Source organism: Mustela putorius, unplaced genomic scaffold (genome assembly GCF_011764305.1).
Source record: "Mustela putorius furo isolate JIRA1106 unplaced genomic scaffold, ASM1176430v1.1 tig00001063_pilon_pilon_pilon, whole genome shotgun sequence".
Lineage (NCBI taxonomy): Eukaryota > Metazoa > Chordata > Mammalia > Carnivora > Mustelidae > Mustela > Mustela putorius.
The window spans coordinates 3,219,623-3,244,806 of record NW_025421556.1 but is presented as its reverse complement, the minus strand read 5'-3'; the positions used below and the strand labels follow the sequence as shown (position 1 = coordinate 3,244,806).

General features: G+C 34.3%; 1 protein-coding gene across 6 annotated transcripts in view; it reads right to left on the bottom strand.

The window, feature by feature from the left end:
* FER (FER tyrosine kinase) overlaps window positions 1–25,184 on the bottom strand; it is a 470,546-nt gene that overhangs the window by 160,420 nt on the left and 284,942 nt on the right. For 5 of the 6 annotated variants that reach the window (XM_045087150.1, XM_004761299.3, XM_004761301.3 and 2 more), the window contains 3 exons: window positions 16,638–16,694; window positions 9,473–9,588; window positions 6,852–6,946 (listed from right to left, as the gene is read on the bottom strand). In XM_045087150.1, the coding sequence (XP_044943085.1) occupies window positions 6,852–6,946; window positions 9,473–9,588; window positions 16,638–16,694 (268 nt within the window). Of the gene's footprint in view, window positions 1–6,851; window positions 6,947–9,472; window positions 9,589–16,637; window positions 16,695–25,184 lie in introns of those variants that run through there. The other variant, XR_006608698.1, reaches the window with a different exon arrangement.

Below are 25,184 nucleotides of genomic sequence, written 5' to 3'. Positions count from 1 at the left end.
AGAGTGGGAGTGGGAGTGGCAGAGGGTGAGGAAGAGAATCCCAAGCAGACTCCTTGCTGAGCACGGAGCCCTATATAGGGCTGGAACTCATGACCCTGAGATCATGACCTGAGCCAAAATCAAGAGTCAGGCACTTAACTGACTGAGGAACCTAGGAGCTCCTCATTTCAATTTCTAAGTAATAAACATGTTTGTAAAATAAAATGGAGAGGATTTTTTTTAGCATATTAGAGCTTTTTGTTTTTGTTTTTAGTTTTTCCTAGTGCCATTTAGAATTGCCTTTTGTTTGATTTTACTTATCCAGCAACCTATGAGCAAGTGAGTAAATAAAGTATTTGTAATTCAAGAGACGATTCAAATGAAGACAGGATCATCTTGGAGTATTCACTTTAAACTTGAATCCTCAAATGCTTCTAATCTCTTTAAACATTACTCTGGTTCAAGTAGATTTCGGATTTATGATTTCAAAGGGCTCAGTTATCTGACGAGAACAGGAGCATATTACGTCTCTGCATAATACAGTTTTGAAATGGCATGCACATTAGACACTAAGCATTTATTAAATCTTGCTTTAACCTACCAGTTTTCTAAATCTTCCCTTCACAGCTTGATTCCCAGCAGAGAAAAAAGTAACTCAAACAAAAATTTTCCTGTTTACTGCAATAAGCTATTTACTTATCTGTGCACAAGGTTGAGAAATTATGGAAGAGGGATTAATGTATTTTCCCATAGGAGACCTTGCATAGACGGTTAGCTTAAATTTTCATTTGTATTTTCAATTCATGTAAGGATTACATATTTTGACCCACTTATAAATTGAATGACATAACAAAATAGAGTACTATTTTCTTACTTGCTATTTAACTCATGCTGACAAGCCACTTTCAGCTTCCTGAACTTAATTTAGCTTATTTGTAAATGAAGATAACAATACAGCCTGATAGAACAAATGAACTAATATTAAAGTGCTTTGACAACTATAAAATATTGTGTAAGAATGTATATTATACTACTTTTATATAAACGAAAATGAAAACTAGCTGGTTATTTCCTCATCACACCTTTCATAAAGAGAGGAAAAAATGGAAAGATACTATCTTGAAGTAGTCTGAGAACTGAGATTTCAAACTTAAGAAACATTTTCCTAACAACTAAAATAATACAGGTTAGTACTAAAATTCAGAGGTTATCTAATCTAATCACTTGAGTTTTACATAATAAGGAAAGATTCTTGAAAGCTAAATATAAAACATATCAACAGAACAGTCACACATGATGGTGGAAAGAGAAGAATTGAAAACTTACGTTATATTTCTCAATTTGTTCTCAATCATTGCTGGCTAGAACATCTAGGGTTAGTAGTAGAGTTAGGGGCAGGAGCAAGGGCAGGTTTAGAGTTTGGGTCAGTTTTGGCTAGATTATAGCAGAGATTTTAATCAATCACCTTTTTCTTTTATCCAACTGGAAAATAATAAAATTTATGATGACGAGAACACAAAGTGGTCATGTGTGAAGTGCTACACAATATAGAGAGATACAGAATGTGTATATATGTTTTTACATAAAGTCATAGTACATTACACCTTACAACAACCCTATTAATTTTACTTAACCGGCAAGAAAACCAAGGCATAGAAGAATTATGTCGGTTGAGCAAGGTCACACAACACTGCCTGGCTCTTGGGCTTTTTTATTTTTTAAAAAGCCGTACTAAAGTTCAGTTTTTGTAAATAAAATTTGTCCAACTTAATGTACAACTCAATGAGTTTTGACAATTTTACAAGTGTGCACTGTCACCACAATCCAGCGGAGACATTTTCATCATGTCAAAAAAAACTCTCTCATACCAGTAAACAGCTGGCCTTTAAATAACAGGGTTTAGAAGCATCCCACTGGAAAATCCACTATGGATTTCCCAAAAACTGCTAACAACCTACTATTGAGCAGAAGCCTTAATAATAATTGGTTGATTAAAATATTTTACGTGTTATATGTATCATATGCTGTAGTTTTACAATAAAGCTAGAGAAAAAACTTAAGATCATAAGAAAAATATGTTTACATACTATAAAAAATCTGCATAATAAATGGATGCACAAAGTACAAACCCAGGTTGTTCAAGAACTAAGTGTATAGTCAATCCCATGAGAACCCCCAGCCCTAAAAAACCATAAATCCCCTTTACTTATAGATGTCTTTCTGGGCATTTCATAGAAATGGAATCATAACAACATGCAGTCTCCCACATCGGACTTGTTTCAATTAGCATATGGTTTTAGAGGCTCCTGTATACAGCACTGTGTATTACCTCATTTCTCTGTATTGCCTAATAGTATCTTTTGTTGGGATAGACTACGTTGTAAATTGGTTTATCAGTTAATGGACATTTAGGTTATTTCTACTTTTCAGCTATTATAAATAATGCTGCTATGAACATCTGCATACAGTTCTACTGACAAATATTTTCAATTCTCTTGGGTAAATACCTAGGATCAAAACAGTTTACATGGAAAATTTATGTGTAACTTTTTGAGAAACTTTCTGAGAAATAGCCAAAGTGGCTGTTATTTTACATTCCAGCAGTAATGTACGAGGAATTTGGTTTTCTTCACACTCTCACTAATACTTGCCAGAATTCAAGAGCTCCACCACTACCCTCTTTGGCCTCTTAGTGACCATGCATGTGTCACAGAATGTTGGACAGGAAAGAGGAAGGAGCTAAGTGAATACAGAAGTAAGGAAGACAAAGATCCTTACACTTTCAAAGACAACCACATCTATTCCAACTGATGAACCTATACTGACACATCAGTGCCCTCTAAGGTCCACAGTTTACATTATGATTCACTCTTGGTTTGTACATTCTATGAATTGGGACAAAAATAAATGGCATGTATTCACTGTTATATGTGGTAATTTCAGTATCTTAAACTCTCCTGTGTTCTGCCTGTTCAGCCCTATCTCCTCCATAACCCCTGGCAACCCATGAACTTTTAACTCCCTCTAAGATTTTCCCTTTTCTAGAATGCCATCTGTTTGGAATCATACAGAATGTACATGGATATTCTCAGCAGCTTCACTTGTAGTTGCCCAACAACTCAAAAGTCTATTAACTGAATAGATAAATTGGTATATTCCCTTGAGGTAACTCTACTCAGCAATAAAAAGGAATGATCTATTGATACACATTACAAAATGGATGAATCTCAAAATTATGCTAAATAAAAGAAACCAGCAGAAAAAATATATAGACTATATGATTCCATTTATATTGAACTCTAGAAATACAAACTCACATAGAGTGAACAGAAGGCAAATCAGTGGTTGACTGGGACAGGAGTAAAGAAGGTATGCATAAGTTAATACAGAGATAATAAAGTATCATATATAAAATGTTATTATATCAAAGTGTTTTCCAAAAAGAATAAATGAAAAATTACACTGATTAAAAATTAGATATTTAAGGGGCTACTGGGTGGCTCAGTCAGTTAAATATCCGACTCTTGATTTCTGCTCAGGTCATGATCTCAGTGTTGTGAGATTGAGCGTTGGGCTCCACACTGATCCTGGAGCCTGCTTAAGATTTAAGATTCTCTCTCTCCCTCCTCCTCTCCCCTCCTCCCCCAACTCATGCATGCACACATTCTCTCGCTCTCAAAAAAAAAAAAAAAATTAAAATGAGATATTTGTTAGCCATTTTCTCAAATAATGAAGCAAGCAACCACTGATGTGCCATCTGTTCACTCTTCTTTTTTTCTCATCTGGTTTCTTTCATTTAGCATAATTTTGAGATTCATCCATTTTGTAAAGTATATCAATAGTTCATTCCTTTTTATTGCTGAAAAAATTCAAGGGGGAAAAAACAAACCCTGGAAGTTTTTGTTGTCAGTGATAAAAATCTAAGCTTTCAAGTGAAAATTAAAGTTTTGGAAAACATGTATTTGTCATCATGAACTTGATAGCTTCTCATTACTTGTCTAATAAGACTATGATGACATTAAGAAATGTCATCTTTTGATGTTGTATAATGATTTAGGTCACTCTTTGAGGACCTGCATAACCTGGTCACCTGATATATCCCAAATGATGAAGCATGATGCTACAAAATCATACACAGATAAAAGATATATTCAATTCCAAGTTCATGGGGTGCCTGGGTGACTCAGTCAGTTAAGCAACTGTCCTCAACTCAGGTCATGATTCCAGGGTCCAGGGATAGAGCCCCACATCGAGATCCCTGCTCCCTCTCCCCCTGCTTATCCACACACAAACAAACACTCTCTCTCTTTCAAGAAAAATAATCTTTTAAAAAGTGCAAGTTCAACTAATGGAGTTAGCATATTAGAGTATGAAAAGTTCATCAAAGTGGTTTCAGATTCCATGCTGCAACTAATGCCTGAAAAAATTTAGCAAAATCTATTGTGCTAAGGCAGATTTTGAATATGGCCTCCCTGGAACATGTGAACATGATTAGATATCACCTCCCTAATTATTTGTCATACGGCACAGGTGACCTAAAGATGGGAGACTGACCATGGGAGCTTAATCAAATCACATGAGATCTTTCAAAAAAGGATATTCTCTAGCTGGTAATAGAAGAGGAAGTTAAAATAAGAATACTTGAAAGATGTGACATGCTGGGTCTGAAGATGGAGACACCATGGGAAAAGGAAAAAAGGTGAGGTGGGAAATGCCTTCAGCTGACAGCAAGCAAAAAGAGAGAACCTTAGACCATTTCTCAGCTGCACGGAACAGAATTCTGCCACTAACCAATAGGAGGTTGGTAGTGAATTCCTCCAGTGACTCCAGAGAAGAACTTAGCCGGAAATCCTGATTTTTGGCTTTATGATATCCTGAGCAGATAACACAATCAAGATTGCCTATGTTTGTATTCTGCAGAACTATGAGGTAATAAATGGATATGGATTAAAGCTGTCGGGTTGTGATCATCTGCTACACAGCAAAAGAAAGCTAATACATTTACTATAAGTCAAAATGCACATTAACTTGCACCCAACAATCTCATTGCTAAAAATTTACCCTATATAGTTCAAAATGCTTCTTAATATCCAAATATATTAATTCAGCATCATTTGTAAAAAAACAAAACAAAACTATATATATAAACAGAAACAACCAAAGTATCCGTAACTAGAAGATTGATTAAAATTACACAAATCTATAAAATGGAATGCTCTGAAACTATTACAAAGAAAAGATAGAACTATATGGATGAATATGAAACAATGAAACTCTAAGTTATATTAATAAGAAAAAAGACCTGAAAAGTATTAGAGTATGTCTCTATAATTAAATTTAAAGAACGTGCATAAAAATCAGGTATTTGTATTAAATATTTTCTTTGAAACACACATACACACATAAACACACACACACAATTAGATAATAATTAACTTTGGAAAGGCTTAGATTACTGAGTGGGAAATTTTTACTTTTAATTTTCTTTCATTACATTTTCAGTTTTCTAATGTAGTTCATTATTCTCATTCCTTTAAAAATTATCAATACAGGTTATTAGTGTCAGGTAAACATTTCCCTGCCTCTCCTGCAAAGCTATCTTCTTTTGTTCAATTTGTACCTACTCTCTGGTATTTGTCATCCACCCTTCCTAAGACCAAAATCACCTCTCCTTACCAACTCTGCCCCACCTTTCAAATCTAAGTTTCTCAGTTACATCCCTTATTAACTGGGGACTTCATTTGCACTAATCTGACTATTTATATGTATATAGTATCATTTGGTTAAAACTGTAGCTATTCAATTATTTTTTTTTAATTTTAGACTGTAATCTATCATATTTCATAAATACATTGAAAGCTACTTTAAGGGACGGATCATAAATAGCATAAGCCATGCAAACATACAATGTACCTAACAGTGCTACCTTGATGAGGATGAAGATGACGTTGATGATCCTAAATCCTGCAGGTACATAGTATTATTAAGAACTATATTGCAATAGCAAGCAAACCAATGGGATAAAAATGAGAGCAACTATCCTTAATAGAATACTTATGTGAGCAATATTTAATGAGCAATCTATAATATCAGGTTTATTTACTGTATATTTCTAGTTAGAAATATTTTTCATGTTCCTTTAAATTTCTTTTTAAATGACCAAATACTGGTTGAAACAAATCTTTGTCAATTACTAAACACTGTATATATTTTTACCAAAATCAAATTTTACCGCTAATTATATTTTCTACCAAAAGAGGATATACAGTGAAAGAAACTTAAAAATATACTCTATCAGTCAAAAGCTATCCTTGTTTGTTGGCAAAAATGGTTAACCATAAGACCTAGAGGTGGTCAAAGTGACCAAAAAGAAATACAAGACAAATTCCTCAAAAGATTACTTTTTCTTTGGTTTGCTTATGAAAGATAGTTCATAAAGGATTTAAAACACGATGGAATTTTATATACAGCCAAACAAGAGGATGTGTGGTATTGTACCTGGAAAATAATATACAATGAACAAAATGTAAGATAGTACTACCATTGTTATAAAGTCAAACCAAGTAGACTATTTTTATAAACAGCTTTTCTAACAAAAACATACATAACTAAATTCCATGTGTAATCCCACTGTAATAATATATCTCCTCTTAAAATATATATATATATCCTCCTCTTGGATGACATTTCTAGACAACAGCAAAGTAATATAGAGTATAAAAATATCAAGCATGTGTACAGCTCTCTGTCATCAGGAAAATGTTAAACAAAATTGCTGAGAACTTTACAAGGAGAAATAAAAAAGACCGAACATATAAAAATAATAAAACATGACATTAAAATGTCATCGAAGAAACTTCTAAAATCATTACCTGGAACCAATTCCATAATGATGTAGATAGGCTGTCTTTGTGTGCAAACGCCTATAAGTTTGACAATATTGGGATGATCGTATTGCTTGAGAATTCTGGATGAGAGAAGTGTAAAAAATAGTTATCATTTAAACACTAAAGCATTAAATCGTCATGAATAGTGTGCCCAAGTAGAATATACTTTACTCAACACAATTCTCTTTTAAAACTTCAGTATGAAGCCAAAGTACGATAAATGGTGGGATGTATACAAGTTTGGATAAATATTGACAAACTACAGGTACATGAGTCAATTCTCCTTAATCCAATTAAATTTTCATATAAAAAGTACTATTCACTCTGAATACTAACAACCATGCTAAGTATGAACAACTTACTTAGTCTCAAACATGTACAACTCCCTTCAAAGTATCTCGTTTTAGCCGCTACCACAAAAGCATAATTGACAAGTATTAATGGACCAGAAACTGTAAGCTGCTAGAGTTGCATCTTTTTGTTTTGTTCTGTTTTAGGACACACTTGATTGAAAATACCTAAATAAGAACTCAATTTGTATTGGTAAATGCTATAGACTAATCATCTCATTAAATTTTATAAAATATTATCTTGATGAACACAATCAATTTCAAAATGGTAAAAACTCAAAAGTTTTGAGGAAAGTGGCTAAAGATGAAAACTAGGTAAGTAACAGTTTCAATGTAGACTTCAGCTGAAGCAGAGGGGACTTTGCTTGGAGAAAGGCAAAATTTCATCAGAGGGCTATAAAAGTAGCACAGCTCATCCATGGCACTCCAAGCATAAGTTAAAAATAAATTATATTCCCTTATAGGCCTATTTATCCTGAATATTTGTTACCAAATTTTATTCGAGATTATCCTATTGAGATAGTTATAAATTCACTCATCTTTGAAAATGCAGTTTTCTTTCCTAAGAGAATGAAAAAAATAACCTTTGGGAGAAAGACAAACAGTTTATAAATGTTTTGTACAACTCCAACCAAAGGGGAGATAACTAAGAAAAATGCTTTAGATTGAAAATATATATTGATTTATAAGGGAAAAGATAGAGTGGGAAAAATTCTAGAGATAAGGAAATTATTGTCACCGACTTCGAGCTTACAACTTTTATGAGGAATTAAAAAAGGAAGTCTTAGAATGTTTGACTTTAATCCAAAATGTCATTTCTTAGGTTGGAAACTGCTTAGTAAAGAAAGTCCACAAAATAGCCAGCCTGAACTCAATATTAAGTATCTAAATATATAGCTCTCTATGGTCTATTAAGGAAACTTGGGACTTCAAGGATACAACTCTCATTTTTTACCTAGAAATTCATAATTCCACTTTAGAAAATGGGCTTTTCCACTTTAGGAAGTTTAATACTTTATTTTGTAGTAAAACAATCACAAATTAGAGAGCATGAAAATTAACTTTTTCAAAATAACATAAGATATAATCTTGTACCTTAAGAAAGCCTATGAATACCTACAAAATGTTCATAGTTCTTTTGTGAATTTCTTTTGTGATAGCATACCTTTATCATAGCATATTTTTGACCTTCCAAAAATGTACCTTTAGAAAGTTTACAACTTGATTCTATGACAATATTTAATAAATGCATCCAACTAGGTTAATACATTGTTACCAATATTCATTTTTAGATAATGAATGGAGAAATGTACATCAAAATGCTCCAACCTATGCACTTAGTTCTCTGGTTACCATCATCTTGGTCGTCTGCATTTCTCTCCTCTCTCCCCTATGTAGGAACTTCAATTTTCACACTATGCCATGATAGAAACATATATCCACACGTGCGCGCACATACACGCACCTTTCCCTTTCTCCCTTTACAACACAAATCTCTGTGTAGTCTCTTTCATTCCCATCCATGTATCCATGCATCTCAGAATGAGTGTTCATCCTTACTCTGTCCAAAACATCTTGGATTTGTTTTGTGCTGTGTTGTATATATTGGCTTTTGTTTTGTGCTGTGTTGTATATACTGGCTTTTGCCACTAACAGAACAGTGTTAACCACACGCAATACAGTGATAGCAAGTTGGAACATTAAATTTTAGCCCATCATCCTAGAAGATTAGGAAAAAAACAATGTGCAGATTTTGGAACAAATGCCCAACAATGAGTTGAAGACGAAATCTGAAGTTCTCAGAAAAGAAAGGTAACAGCTCAGTAAAGACTATCAACTGAAAACGTCTAAGGAAGGTTAGATAGATATAATTATGTGTATCTAAATATATATACATAAATTATGTATTTGTATATAGAATACAGTAATATTTTTATTATAAAGACAACCATAACATTGCATATATACATGCCTATGTATATTTTTATGTGATAAAAGCAAAAAATATTGCAGTATACCAATATTGAAGAATACACTGTTTTTTAGCATTTGGTTCTTTTGGCTGTGATTGTGTAACTAATATATAGTCTAGTTCAAAAACAAACTTTTTGTTTCTACACTGATTAAGTGCTTCCTTATCAACATTCTAAAAGTGCTTACTTCTATTCAGTAAATCATAATTTAATTCCAAACTTTACATTTAAGTTATAGTATTAACTTATAAATACATGTTAAATATAACTTTTACAAACTCACTTGGCTTCTTGTAAAAATTTAATTTTCAGTTCCTGAGGAAGATCTTCTTTACATGTTTTAACAGCAACAGCAGTTTTATCCTTTAATATGCCCTTATATACTTCACCAAAATTTCCCTGAAAATACAAACACATTTACTGTTTAGGATATAAGACAGACACATCAATCTTTGCAAAATACAAGGAAAGCACATAATAATGAGTTTTGTATTCCAAGTATTCTGTTAGCTTTATTCAGAATCCTAAGTGGAGACAAAGACTGGAAATGTTGCTCTTTCCAACCCTCCAACTTTAAAAATAGTACTCAACCCACCCACCATTTGAGAGACTGAAGCTTGAGGAAAACCAAAAAAGAAAAAAGGGAAAAAAATTCTGAGAGACTTGGATAAAAGGAGAAACTCAAAGTGAAGCCATCCGAAGTATTTAAGTTTCATGTCTTGTAGTACTCATTAACCCCAAGCTCTAAATTTTTATTAGATTAAGAAGTTAATTAATGTTTCAAGATAAAGCAAAGACTCCATGAGGAGACTTGGTATGGATCCCTAAAGCTGAATGTCAGTTGAAGAGTGTCAGGGAATAAGGGAGAGGCAACAGAACCAGGCAGATCAAGGACTGTCCATCTTAGAAAGGCACCGAGGAAGAGGAAGTGCTTACCCAAATGCCATGGTCACCCATGTTGAGTTTCTATCAAACGTATAAATCCCTAACCTCATGCTATGGCTCTAACCCACTTTGACTTAACATGCCTTATTTCAACTTTGGGGTCATTTGTTTTTTACTATTAATATAAAACCAAATACGACAAAGAAGATCTATTAACCTAATACAATAACTAGTTTTTAGTGTTCAAGTTTTTATGTATGTTTATATATCTTTTACATAACTATAATCCTAATATGCAAGCCTTCTAATAAGCTTCAACACTATTGTTGAGCAAGAAGTAACTGAACTAGGACTCTGCTAGTTACTGGGTTTGAGTTTAGGAGTAATGTAACTTTTTTAAAAAAAGATTTATTATTCTTATTATTATTTCATTTTTTTAGAGAGAGAGAAAGACAGAGAATGCATATGACCAGGGGGAGGACAAAAGGAAGAGAATCTCAAGCGGATTCCTTGTGAAGTCCCCAGAACATTCCATGGGCCGAAATCAAGAGTCAGATACTGAACCAATTGAGCCACCCAGGAGCCCTGAGCAATTTAACTCTCAATCAACAGTTCAAGGTGTCCAAGTTTTATGTCATTATTAAATTTAAAATTACTAAAATATTTATTTCAATGTATATTTTTATAACTGTACATTTATTTACATCTAATTTCTGTCAGCAGAAACTTTTTAAAAATTTTTTAAATTCTAGTGTAGTTAACAGTGTTATGTTAGTTTTAGATATACAATGTAGTGCTTCAGAAATTCCACACATTACTTAGTACCCATAGCAATAAGTGTACTTTTTTTTTTTAAAGATTTTATTTCTTTATTTGTCAGAGAGAGAGAGAGAGAGAGCACAGGCAGGCAGAGTGGCAGCAGAGGCAGAGGGAGAAGCAGGCTTCCTGCCAAGCAAGAAGACCAATGTGGGACTCGATCCCAGGACACTGCGATGATGGCCTGAGTCAAAGGCAGCCACTTAACCAACTTAGTTAACTTACCAGGGGACGCCTGAGCTACCCAGGCATCCCCTGGTAAGTGTATCTTACTCCCCTTCGCCTATATCACCTATCCCCTTCTCACCTGCCTCTGGTAACCATCTGTTTGTGTTTTTACAGTTAAAAATCTGGGTTTTTTTGGGTTTGCCTTTTCTTTTTCCTTTGTTCATTTGGTTTATTAAATCCCATACGTGAGTGAAATCATATGGTATTTATCTTTCTCTGACTTGCTTAGCATTATACCCTCAGGATCCATCCATGTTGTTGCAAATGGCAAGATTTCTTTTTTTTATGGCTGAATAATATTCCATTGTATATATTTATCACATCTTCTTTATCCATTCATTAATCAATAGACACTTGGGTGGCCTCCATATCTTGGCTATTGTAAATAATGCTGCTACAACATTGGGGTGCGTGTATCACTTTCAATTATTATTTTTGTATTCTTTGGGTAATACCAAGTAATGCGATTGCTGGATTGGAAGTTAGTTCTATTTCGGAATTCATTCATTCTGAATTCATGGTCCACCATCATCAATATTTTATTGTCATTGTATTCTTTGGCGATTCTCTTCACATTTTTGTTCTCACAAACTTGGCTCTCACCTGAGCAGTGAAATGGTGGCTGAGCTTCCTTTTGCCTTCTGAACTTAAGTTGTGATTCCCCTTTCACTTTCCCTTCTCCCACTGGCCTGGAGATGATAATAGAGTATTCAACTAGCTCCTTGTCAAACCATTTTCCGTCCTGCATTCCAAAAACCAAGCTCTGAAACCTTATAATTTCATTATATATCCACTGCCCCTTACCGTAGCTAATACTACTGATTTGAAAGTATCTTCTTTTGTTTATTAACAATTTAACCCCTAGGCCACAGTATTCAGGGTTACTCTTGTCTTAATTCCTGTCCATTTCAATAGACACTTAAAGTACCTTCCAATACTTCAAACCCTCAGGGTCCTCTGAACATCATTTCTCCAGTAATCTTATACTCCAACCTATTTTTTCTAGGATGATGCCTTAAACTTTGCCACTGCCAGGGCACCTGGGTGGCTCAGTGAAGTGTCTGACTCTTGATTTCAGCTCAGGTCATGATATTGATCTTTTGAGATAAAGCCCTCAATTGGTCTCCATGCCTCTGTGCTGGACATGGAGCCTGCTTAAGATTCTCTCTCTCCCTCTGCCCCTTCCCCCGCTCTAAATAAAAACAAAAGAGAACAACTTTGCCACCGCCAATAATGTAACTCCCCTGTAGTACCCATTTTATTCATCCCATCTTCTAGCTGGCTTCTACTTTTGTAGCTTACTTCCTTTAGTATCCAGACTCCAAAAATCCTTTAACTACTCAGGAACTTCCAAATCTTTAGCTCTTACTGCTTTCATTATTCAACACCCCCTTAACGTCCTTAAATTCTATAGTCAGCAATTGCTGATATACATTCTGCTTACTGTACATTTCTCAACTTCACTGTTGATCTTCATCTATTAAATTCCCTTGTCAAATCTACAATCCTGATTAAACTCAACACTCTGCCTACTCTGCACCTATGCAGCTAAATGTGGCTGAAGAAAATCCACACCCCACTGACTGGTTTCACTTTAAATTCATGAGGACAACCCTCTAGAGGACTCTTAATGTTGCTCCAGCAATTCTCATCTCTCCTACTAAAACAGTCTGTTTTTCACTAGCTTATTCCCAACTGCAAACCATCATGCTGTTGTGTCTCTCAGGGTAAAAAGCAACACAATTCATTCTCTTGAAACTACCACCACATATCTATGCTTCCTTTTGCAACAAAGCCTGAACGAGTTTCGTTCTTGCTATCTCTAATTCCTCCCCATCCATTCTCTCTTCATCTATTAATCTGGCTTTCTGGAATGATTTTTTCTAAATCATTCCCAGGAAACTGCTCAGCTGAGTCACCAGTGGCCATCTCCTTACTAAAGTCTATAGTGAATTCCCAGTCATCATCTCATTTGACCTATTAGCAGAATCTAACAGCATTGATTACTCTGTTTTCCTTGATATACTCTCTTCTTTTGGCTTCCAAGATATCTTATCTTCTGGGTTTTTTTTTTTTTTAACCTTTGTAATTGATTTCTCTTTCTTAGCCTCTTTTGGTGACTGCATCTCTTGTCTGAAGCCTATTATAATAGTGACCAGGGTTCAGTCTCCATCCTCTCTTCTGATAGAGACCTACTCCATTACTGAGCTCAACTGGTTATATGGCTTTAAATGCCATCGATATATGGTATATATCCAAAGTAATGTCATTCAACCATGAAAAAGCAGGACATCCTGCCATTTGCAATACCACAGATAAAAGTTGAGCACATTATGATAAATCGCATAAAGAAAGACAAATACTATATATACTATCACATTTATGAAATCCAAAAAAGCCACACTCATAAAAACAGAGAGTAAAATGGAGGTTACAAAGAACGGGGAAGGGGGGCAGATAGGACTGATACTGTCTAAGGGTACTAACTGAACTTTTGAGAAGTAAGCACTAGAAATCTAATGCACAAGATAGTGAATACAAATACTATTATATTATAAGCAAACTTGCTAAGAGGCTACAACTTTTCAGCCGCCAAAAAAAAAAAAAAAACATAATGTGCTAGAGACGCTAAATACCACTACAATGGCCTCTCAATTTAGTATACTGTGCACCTTAAATGTACACATTATATATCAAATACATTCCAATTAAAAAGCTTAACATCTATATATAACTACCAAACATATATGCTACAACTGCAAATTTGTACTTTTGATCCAGACCACTTTTTTAAACTCCAGACTTGAGAGCCAGCTATCTTCCCAGACTCTCCATTTGACAAACAGACAAAACTTAATACATCCAAAACCTAACTCCTAAATTTATTCCCCCCAAACTTACTGCACCTACACTGACCTCCCCTTCTCTCATGCCCCGCATGGACTTCATTAGGATATTTAGTTGGTTCAACATCAAAAACAACCAGAACTCACAAGTTTCTACCACCATCCCTGCTACCACCCTGATCTAGCAACTACCATCTATTAGTTTGGTAAGGGCAAGTGCCTCCTAAACTTCCAGCTTGTCAGCCTGTACTCAACATAACAGCCACAGTGATCTTTTTACTAAGTAAGATCATGCTACCCCTCCACTCAAAGTCATACATAATCAAAGCCAAAGCAATTATAATGGCCTGCAGGGTTCTACATGATTTACACCCTCACTGCTTCACCCACTTCCTGTCCTGTCACCTTCCTGCCTGCTTACTGAACTCACTTACAGCCAAACTGTCTGCCTCGCTTTTCAAAGAAAATTCGCATTGCTTACTCCATTTTCCTAGAACCCTCTTTCTCAGATGTCCTCATGGCTAAAACCCTTCCAACTTTTTATACAAAAGTAAACAATTATAATAAAGCACACCCAGATCTCTCTATTAAAAATTGCAACCCTGGCCAACAGCTCTCCCAATCTCCCTGTATTTTTTACAGGGCTTAGCATCCTCTAATATAAAATTTAGCTATTTATTGTTTATAATTTCTCCGTCTTCCCCTGCTAGATAAAATATAAGCTCCAACAGGGCAAAGATATTTGTCTCCTTTATAGGCTGATGTATCCTGAGTGTCTAGAAGAGAGCCTAGCACAAAGGAGACATTCCATAAATATTTCAGGAGTGAATAAAATATTTCTTGAATACCAACCATATATCAAGTACAGTCTAATTACATATTGCTGGATAAAAAAGTTAAAAGTTCCTACCTCAATCTTCTATAACTACACAATTCCAAAGTCTGACAGTATAGAAACCATGACTAATTCTTTTTTCCTTATGCACTCTCAAGGAGTATGCTGTAAATATTTATTAAGAATAGGTAGTGAAAAGATTAAATCATAAATCAGTTTATACTCAAAAATATTAGCTGAAACTAAGCTAATACAGTGTCTTTAAAGTTGCAGTCTTATTAAAATGATTAAATTTATTTAAAATGACCTCATGCTACTGCCTTGTCACTGAGAAAATATTATTCTTCAAAATAACTTTAGTAAGAATCTAGAGATTAAAATCCTTCCTAATGTACCATATCTCACATATTAAACTAAACATAAAAATAATTGAAATATTTCTCTTTAACTGAAAATAGTTTTTCTTGGCATTTAAAAAAGCAGTGTTCCTCAACATATTCTATTTCAGTAAGTGATTCATTTTATAATTTTTAGTTGTATTTTCATGGAAATTTAATTTATTTGTAATAATTTTGGGTCCAATTACTTCTCCTGAGTTACTGACCTAAAGTAATGGAAAGAAGGAACACTTCCTTAAGAATGATGACTGCAATGCAAATGAAATAAACACATAAGCTACTGCTTTTAGCTTGAGATTCTTTATAATTTACTTACTAAGTATTAGCAGTCAATTAAAACTGCTTTCCAATAGCAATTTAATGCTCCCATATGGAAAGGATATTTTAAAATAATATGAAAATCCTACAAAATGGATTATTTTAACAGGGATTTACTTTATCAATATATATCAGAGATTTAAAAAAGGGGGTGTAAGAAAAAATTTGTCAATTCATCAAGTTGACATTTGAATAAAAAATTAATAATCATCTCTTTACGTAAAATGCTAAGCCTTTAGTATTCATCACTCAAAAAGCATGAGTAATAGTTTTCTCTCAATATCTGTATCTTATACTATTTTTCACACTGCACCTATGAAACTATACTCAATTCAAACTTTCAAACAGAAACATCAATGAAGTCATTGACAAAGATGTTAATATTTACCTACTGGGACTCAATCATGAATCAGCAATTAATAATTTGCAAATAGTCCATTTGATTAATGATCAAATGTCTACTATTATTATTCAACATAATATACATTCATATGGCCTATTTGTTGGAATAAACTTCAAACTAGACTGGAAGAAAAAGGGACTTTCGTCACATACAAGTTGCCTTCTCTGACCACTACCAGACCTACCTATAACATGAATCTTTATATTGAAACCTGTCTTCTCACATAGTTGTTAGATGAAATAATGCATCTAGTGCTGTTAGATACTGTGAACTATACACAATCCTGAAATATCAGAGAGTAGCATATGCCACTTTTTCTGAGCTATCCTGTATAACCAGAAACAAATGGAGTAGGACTATTAGGTGTTTAAACTTCTATTACCTTATAGTCTCTTTCTCATCTCCAATTACTAGTTTTGGTTTTATCACACTATAATAAACTCATATGGTTTAAGTCCTTCCAGAGGAAAACAGACATATACTATTTTAAAAAGCCAAGAATCATCCTTAAACTTTTCACAGATTTTTACCCATATGTTTCATCGAACACTGCAGTATTTGTAGCAGATGTGGTATTGTGTCCTCCTGGCTTCATGTGGGAATGTGCCTTGCTGTGTGCTAGAATGCAAGAAAGGCTCTGGAGAAAACTAAGAAATCCGTAGCATTCACAGTCACTATAAAGACTTTTGGTTATTTAGTTCATTTGACCACGTACGTACCTTGCCCAGTAATTCTCCCAATGTGACATCTTCATGATTGAGAACCCATTTCTTATCCTAGGGCAAAGAAAGAGAACAATAGTTTTAGCCCAAGAAAGAGTGCATTTCTCTTGAGTGTAAGATCCATTTGAGGCAGTGGGCAAGAGAATTAAGGGGTATTTCATTCAGACCATTAAATCAACAGCATTCTCACAAGTCGTGACTTCAAGAGGTTATGAAACGGGTTTAAGAAATGTTACTAAAAAAAAAAAGGGGGGGGGTGCCTGGGGGGCTCAGTGGGTTAGGCCGCTGCCTTCGGCTCAGGTCATGATCTCAAGGTCCTAGGATCGAGTCCCGCATCAGGCTCTCTGCTCAGCAGGAAGCCTGCTTCCTCCTCTCTCTCTCTCTCTATGCCTGCCTCTCTGCCTACTTGTGATCTCTCTCTGTCAGATAAATAAATAAAATCTTAAAAAAAAAAAGAAATGTTACTAAACAAGAGGATTTTAAAATCGACATTACTGCTAACTTCTATCAGAAATCTCAGCCTTCAAAATGGTAGTATCCTTGTAACTAGAACATAGCACGCATTTTCCTCCCACCATAAAATTTGGCTATCCTTTACTTCATCATTTCATAACAGTTGCGTCCTAAGTTCATGAGAGAATATCACTGTACAGTGCAAAATGTCCAACTCCCACTTGAGCATCTAAGATAACATTACTAAGAGCTAATCTTCCACATGTAAACTGGTCACAAGTTATAGGTGTCTATGACACTCACTACATGCAGTTTCCTCACCTTTCCCAACTACATTCTTGTAGTATAATAAAGCAACAAGTATCAACTACAATATCACTAGGATACACAAGATTAGTAATACAAACATGCCATTATAAAAGAATATCCTATTATCTCAAGAACTAACTACTACATAGGACTACTTTATCATCTAAAAAATCTCAACTAGGAAACTACACAATAACATAAGGTTAAAAGAGGACATGATTTTTTTTTTTTAAAAGAAAACAGAAAAGTAATGAAGGAAGAAAGGAGAGAGGAAGAAATGAAAGAAAGAAGGAAAGGAAAAACATGGGCGGGGGGAAGAGAGAAGAAAAAAAGTTCTGGGATAATATATTTCTATATATAAATATTTCTCTATATATATTTCTATATATAAACTTATTTTCTATAAATAAGTTTATTTTTTTATTAAATGTTAAAGTGTAGCATTCCCCCATTATACAGACTGAAATCTAATATGATCTATGGAATGACTTACAACAATTAATCACGTATCTTCAAGTAAAAATATACCCTAACTTTAGTTTAAAAATATTCTGGACAGCCATTTGAAGCACTTTACCTTCTGGAACACTGTAAAACATATATGACTGCCACCCTCTACTAGGTCAACAAAGAGAACCACATTGACTTTTTTTAATAATATTTTACATGTACAGTCTTTCAATCTAAATACAGAGCTAGAGTTAAAAATGACCTGGAGACCAGGAGAATAGTTTCTTTTCTTTTCTTTTTTTTTTTTAAGATTTTATTTATTTATTTGTCAGAGATCAGAAGTAGGCAGAGAGGCAGGCAGAGAAAGAGAGGGAAGCAGGCTCCCCGCTGAGCAGAGAGCCCAATGCAGGGCTCAATCCCAGGACCCTGGGATCATGACCTGAACTGAAGGAAGAGGCTTTACCCCACTAAGCCACCCAGGCACTCCTGAGAATGGCTTCTTGACCAAGAGAGTAAGCAAAGATTTTTAGGACACAAAAAGCACTAACTATAGAGAAGAAACAACTGTAATTCATCAAAATTATAGACATGTTTTCTTCCAAAGGCCATCATTTGATAAATGAAACAGCAAACTACCTCTGGGAAAACATTTTTGCATTACATCTATCTAACAAATAACTGTGTGTAGAGGATTCATACCTCAGGAAAAAGTTGAGAAACAACTGAATTTTAAGAAATTGGTTACAAATAATCTACAATAGCCAAATTAAGTAAATAGCCCCAGTGTCCACAGGCTGATAAATGGATAAAGAAGATAAACAAATGAACAAATAAATAAATAAGTGCTCTATTAATAAATGTTTATGTGATATATCTCAGACACAGACAAACACACAAACACACACACACACACTCTGGAATATTATTCACCATAAGAAAGAATAATCTCTTGCTATTTGTAACAACATGGATGGAGCTTGAGAGTATCATGCTAAGCATCATAAGTCAGAGAAAGACAAATACCATATGACTGCACTCATCTGTGGGATTTAAGAAACAAAAGAAACAAGCAAAGGGAAAAGTAAGAGACAAATCAAGTAACAGTCTCTTAACTATAGAGAACAAACTGATGGCTACCAGTGTGGAGATGGGTAGAAGGATGGGTGAAATAGGTGATGGGGATTAAGGAGTGCACGTGTGATGAGCGCTGTGTGTTATATGTAAGTCCTGAATCACTAAACTGTATACCTGCAATTAATATTACACTGTATGTGACCTGGAATTTAAATAAAATCTTCAAAAAATAAGTTGGATAAAAAATTTGAAAGAGGATGGACAAATAGTAAGTATATCAAAATATGTTTGATAATATTAGTCAGTGACATACAACTATAAACCACAATAAGGTGCCAATATGAAATACGAATAATTAAAAAGATAACAGAATATGAAAGAATACGAAAATTAAGAAGATGAACAGCATCAGGAGATTGTGAGGGTAGGGAGCAACTGGAGTACTCATACACCGTTGGTAAGGACATAAAATGGTACAGCATTTTGGAAGACAATTTGGCAGCGGCTTACGAAGCTCAACATACACATCAAGATGAGAATCGAGAAACAAATTTTGGTGTAGTCAGGCAATTAGTTATTATTCACCAATAAATAGGAATTTATTCCAAATACATAAAACAGAGCATTTGCACAATATTTGGCCAAGCTACTACAGCCAAAGAAACATTATACACAGGCAGACATAATGAGTTGCTTTATATAAATTGTTAGAAGTGGACTACATATCTGTAATGCTATAAACAGAGCAGTGGTTGCCTGAGGCAAAGATTGGAGAAGATGGACAGCCAAGAAGTAATTCTGAGGGGTTTAGGGAAATATTCAGTTTATTGGTATTTCAATGAACTAAACATTTAAAACCTATACGTTTTGCTATATGTAAAGTATTTCCATTAGGCTGATTTTTAAAAATGAGAAATGTAAAAAAGGACATATTGCAAAAATGCTACCCTTCATTTGAGTAGCATTTCTTGGTTTAATTTCCACACCACATATTTTACCAAAAGTACACTACCAAAAGAATGCAGTCTGTCAGGCAGAAGAGTTATTATTTTAAATTGCAAAACTGATTTGTTGAAAACTTTTCATTTCAAAGAGTGGTAAGGAAGATCCCACCAACAATCCCCCTGCAAAACACTGAAAAACCTGGATAAAATTTAAAAACAAAAGCAAAAAAAGCCCCAAACTGTTATTCAAGAGGACTGAAAAGCTAGGGAAATAGTAAGAACTGAGAACCTAAATTTAGGTTAAGAAAAGACCAAAAGTAAAAAAAAAAAAAAAAAAAAAATGTGGGCAAGACGGCAGAGGAGTAAGATGCCAAAATATCATCAGGTCCCAGGAGTTCAGCTAGATAGTTATCAAAGCCATATCCACACCCTGTCTCTAATAGTAAAACTTACAAGTCTTAGGGACTAAGAGAAAATCTTGAAAGCAGCTTGGGTCAAGAAGTCTAAAACATACAATGGTAGAAATACTAGATTGGCAGCAAATTTATCCAAGGAGACCTGGCAGGCCAGAAAGAACTATCATGATATAATCAGAATACTAAATGAGAATTGGTAGCCAAGAATACTATATCTGCTAGGCTGTCATTGAAAATAGAAGAAGAGATAAAAAGCTTTCAGAACAAACAAAAATTAAAAGAATTTGCAGGGGCGCCTGGGTGGCTCAGTGGGTTAAAGCCTCTGCCTTCAGCTCAGGTCATGATCCCAGGGTCCTGGGATCGAGCCCTGCATAGGGCTCTCTGCTCAGCGGGGAGCTTGCTTACCCCTTCCCTCTCTCTCTTGCCTGCTTTTCTGCCTACTTGTGATCTCTGTCTGTCAAATAAATAAATAAAATCTTTAAAAAAAAAAAAAAAGAATTTGCAAACACCAAACCAGCCCTACAGGAAATATTGAAAGGGGTCCTCTAAGCAAAGAGAGAGCCTAAAAGTAACAGACCAGAAAGGAACAGAGACAATATACAGTAACGGTCACCTTATAGACTATACACTGGCACTAAATTCATATCTTTCAATAGTTACCCTGAATGTAAATGGGTTAAATGTCCAATCAAAAGACACAGGGTATCAAGAATGGATAAAAAACAAGATCCATCAATATGCTGTCTATAAGAAACTCATTTTAGAATCAAAGGCATCTCCAGATTTAAAGTGAGGGTGTGGAAAACAACTTACCATGCTAATGGACATCAAAAGAAAGCTGAGGTGGCAATCCTTATATCAGATAGATTAGATTTTAAGCCAAAGACTATAATAAGAGATGAGGAAGGACACTATATCATACTTAAGGGGTCTGTCCAATAAGATCTAACAATTTTAAATATCTATGAGCCTAACATGGGAGCAGCCAATTATATAAAGCAATTAACAACAAAATCAAAGAAACACATCAACAATAATACAATAACAGTAGGGGACTTAACCATGCCACTTACTGAAATGGAAAAATCATCCGAGCAAAAGATCAACAAGGAAATAAAGGCTGTAAACAACACACTGGAGCAGATCGACATCACAGGTATATTCAGAACATTCCATCCTAAAGCAACAGAATACACATTCTTCTCTAGTGCACATGGAACATTCTCCAGAACAGATCACATCCTGAGTCACAAATCAGGTCTCAACCAGTACCAAAAGACTGGGACCATTCCCTGCATATTTTCAGAGCAAAATGCTCTGAAACTAGAACTCAATCACAAGAGGAAAGTTGGAAAGAACCGAAATACATGAAGGCTAAAGAGCATCCTACTAAAGAATGAATGGGTCAACCAGGAAATTAAAGAAGAACTGAAAAAATTCATGGAAACAAATGAAAATGAAAACACAACTGTTCAAAATCATTGGGACACAGCAAGGGCAGTCCTGAAAGTATATAGTGATACAAGCCTTTCTCAAGAAACAAGAAAGGTCTCAAGTATACAACTTAACCCTACACCTAAAGGAGCTGAAGAAAGAAAAGCAAAGAAAGGCTAAACCCAGCAAGAGAAGATAAATAAAACAGATCAGTGGAACTAGGGCTGATTCTTTAAAAGAATTAAAAAGATTGATAAACCCTTTCCCAGACTTATCAAGAAGAAAAGAGAAAGGACCCAAATTAATAAAATCATGAAGGAAAGAGGAGAGATCACAACCAACAATAAAGAAATACAATTATAAGAACATATTATGAGCAATTATACAACAGAAAACTTGACAATCTGGAAGAAATGGATGCATTTCTAGAGACATATAAACTACCAAAACTGAACTAGGAAGAAATAAAAACCTGAATAGACCCATAACCAGTAAGGAGGCTGAAGCAGTCATCAAAAATCTCCCTGCAAACAAGAGGTCAGGGCCAGACGGCTTCCCAGGGAAATTCTACCAAACATTTAAAAAAGAATTAATACCTATTCTCCTGAAACTGTTCCAAAAAATAGAAATGGAAGGAAAACTTCGAAACTCATTTGATGAGGCCAGCATTATCTTGATCCTAAAATCTGAAAAAGACTCCATCAATAAAGGGGGATATCCTTGATGAACAAAATTCTTGATGAACATGGATGCAAAAATTCTCACCAAAATACTAGCCAATAGGATCCAACAGTACATTGAAAGGATTATTCACCCTGACTAACTGGGATTTATTCCAGAGCTGTAAAATCAAAAATCGGAACAAAATATAAAATGGTAGTCATAAAATCCAAACACACCAATAATTATGTTAGATATAAATTATCTAAATATACCATTTAAAAGACAAATTTTTTAAAAGAATCTTAAAAAGGAGACAACTATATGCTTTCTTAAGAAACTCACCATAACTTTAATGATACAGGTATCTCAAAAGGATAGGAATAGATATAAAATGCAAACATAAATCATAAGAAAGCTAGAACACCTAGTAGTGTCAGAGGAAAATCATGTAATGATAAAATGGATAGAGGAAAATCATGTAATGATAAAATGTCAATTCACTGAGAAAATGTCATTGTCCTAAAAGTCTATGCTTCAACCACCAATACTTCAAAATGAAGGACATGGACAGAATTGCAAGAATAATTTCACAATTATAGTTGGGGATATTAAAACTCCTCTCTCAGTAATAGACAGTAGAGAGAAAAGCAGCATGGGTATAAAATAACTGAATAATACTACCAACCAAGGGGATCAAATTGTTATTTATAGTGAAACTTTGATTTATAATAAAGCAGAAGAATAAACTCTGCAAATGCGTAAGGAAAATACACCAAGCTAAGTCATATCATAAACCTGGATCACAGACCAAACCTTAAGAAATGTAAAAGAAATGAGGTCATACAAGTTATGTTCTTTGACAACAAAATTTAACAGAAATCCGTAACAAAGTTGTTTCCAAGTACTTGGAAATTAAATAGGACACATTTTAAAATGATTCATGGGTGAAAGAAAAAGTCTTAAGCGATTCTAATTTACAGCTAGGTAAGCTAAACTAATTAGATGACTTGGGTAAGCTTAACAAATTTAGTTTACAGAATGTTCAGTTTACATTTGGGTTCCTTATCTTATGTTGGTTAATATTTGGTGTGAGTATTGTTTGTATTGACCTCACCCTGAACCTCTTATGTTCTATTCTGGAATATATAGCTGTGCATCAACTATCTCTAGTTTAAGATTTATGACACAATATGCCTCTGGAATTCATCCTCATTATTAAGAAAGGAGATGTTTTATCTCTGGGAAGAACCAATGCACTCTAGCAGTAATATCCATAGTATCCATATTCTTTAAGTTTAATATTATTAAAATAAAATAGCTTTCAATTTTTTTTCCACAAAATCCAACAGAATGCACTTTTATCTATTTCTAAACAGCTGATTTAAGACTTACCATATAAAAAGTAAAAATTACAATGACAATGATTGTTAGGAAAGTATTTCAATGTCTCATTAAAAATCTTTGAAGGGGGGCACCTGGGTGGCTCAGTGGGTTAAAGCCTCTGCCTTCAGCTCAGGTCATGATCCCAGGTCCTGGCATGGAGCCCTGCATGAGGCTCTCTACTCAATGGGAAGCCTGCTTCCCCCCTCCCTCTCTGGCTGCCTCTCTGCCTGCTTGTAATCTCTATCAAATAAATAAATAAAATCTTTAAAAAAAAATCTTTCAAGGGTAATACTTTTTAAACATTGAATTGTTTAAATACTCAAGACACTTGAAAGTTGCCTAAAATTCTCATTAATTCTATTTTCTTAGGTATGGTGTGATTTCATAACATATTCAAGCAAATGAAAAGCCAAATTTTCTGTGAATGTGAAAAATATTTATAAATCACACTTTAAGAAAAGTGCTAATAACTTAAAGAAATATGAGTTTTGTTTTTTTGTTTTTGTTTTTGTTTTTACTCAAAATTAGTTATAAGAAATGAAGTGAACTAGCCAGGGTTAATTTCATGTTTTACATAAAAATTTCAGAGTGGTACAGAGTGGTAAGAAGAATAAAAGTTTAAATAAAACAAAAAATAGTAGAAAGTCCCTTAACAGTTAAGCCAATCTTTGCACCATATCCTTCAACAGAATACCACTAAAATTCTATTTGCTAAGTAAAACCTTGTTTCTTATTTCTCAGAAAAACTTCTGGCTTTCAAAACTTAACTAGTAAATATGGACAAAAGGTAGAAGGAGATGTTGAAATGTAAGGAAGGAAGCACTATTGATTAAAAAGTTTCACAAAGTGAATTACAGGGAAAGAATTTTCTGAAGCACAATGAGGTTAGAATTCATAACCGAGTCATCAGGTAATTTCCAAATCCATTCCTTATATTAGAGTGAATCTTTACATATCAATCTTTCATGCAATGAAACATATTATAATTAATATTATGATAGGCAAAGTATATTTAACCCAGTTTATATTGGCATAATATAAACTTGAAAGTTTATTCAATAGACTTATTATAGCTTACAGCTTCAACCTTCATCCATTCTAGCCCCAGAACAGCAAAAATTAACTGACTTTAGATTCATCATGTTTTCTTTTCCTTTCCTGAAAGGGACCACAAACAAATGGTGAACTGGAGAGTAAAAAATAGAAATATACACTACTGGTTATTTACCCCAAAGATACATATGTAGTGAAAAGAAGGGCCATCTGTACCCCAATGTTCATAGCAGCAATGGCCACAGTCACCAAACTGTGGAAAGAGCCAAGATGCTCTTCAACAGACAAATGGATAAGGAAGATGTGGTCCATATACACTATGGAGTATTATACCTCCATCAGAAAGGATGAATACCCAACTTCTG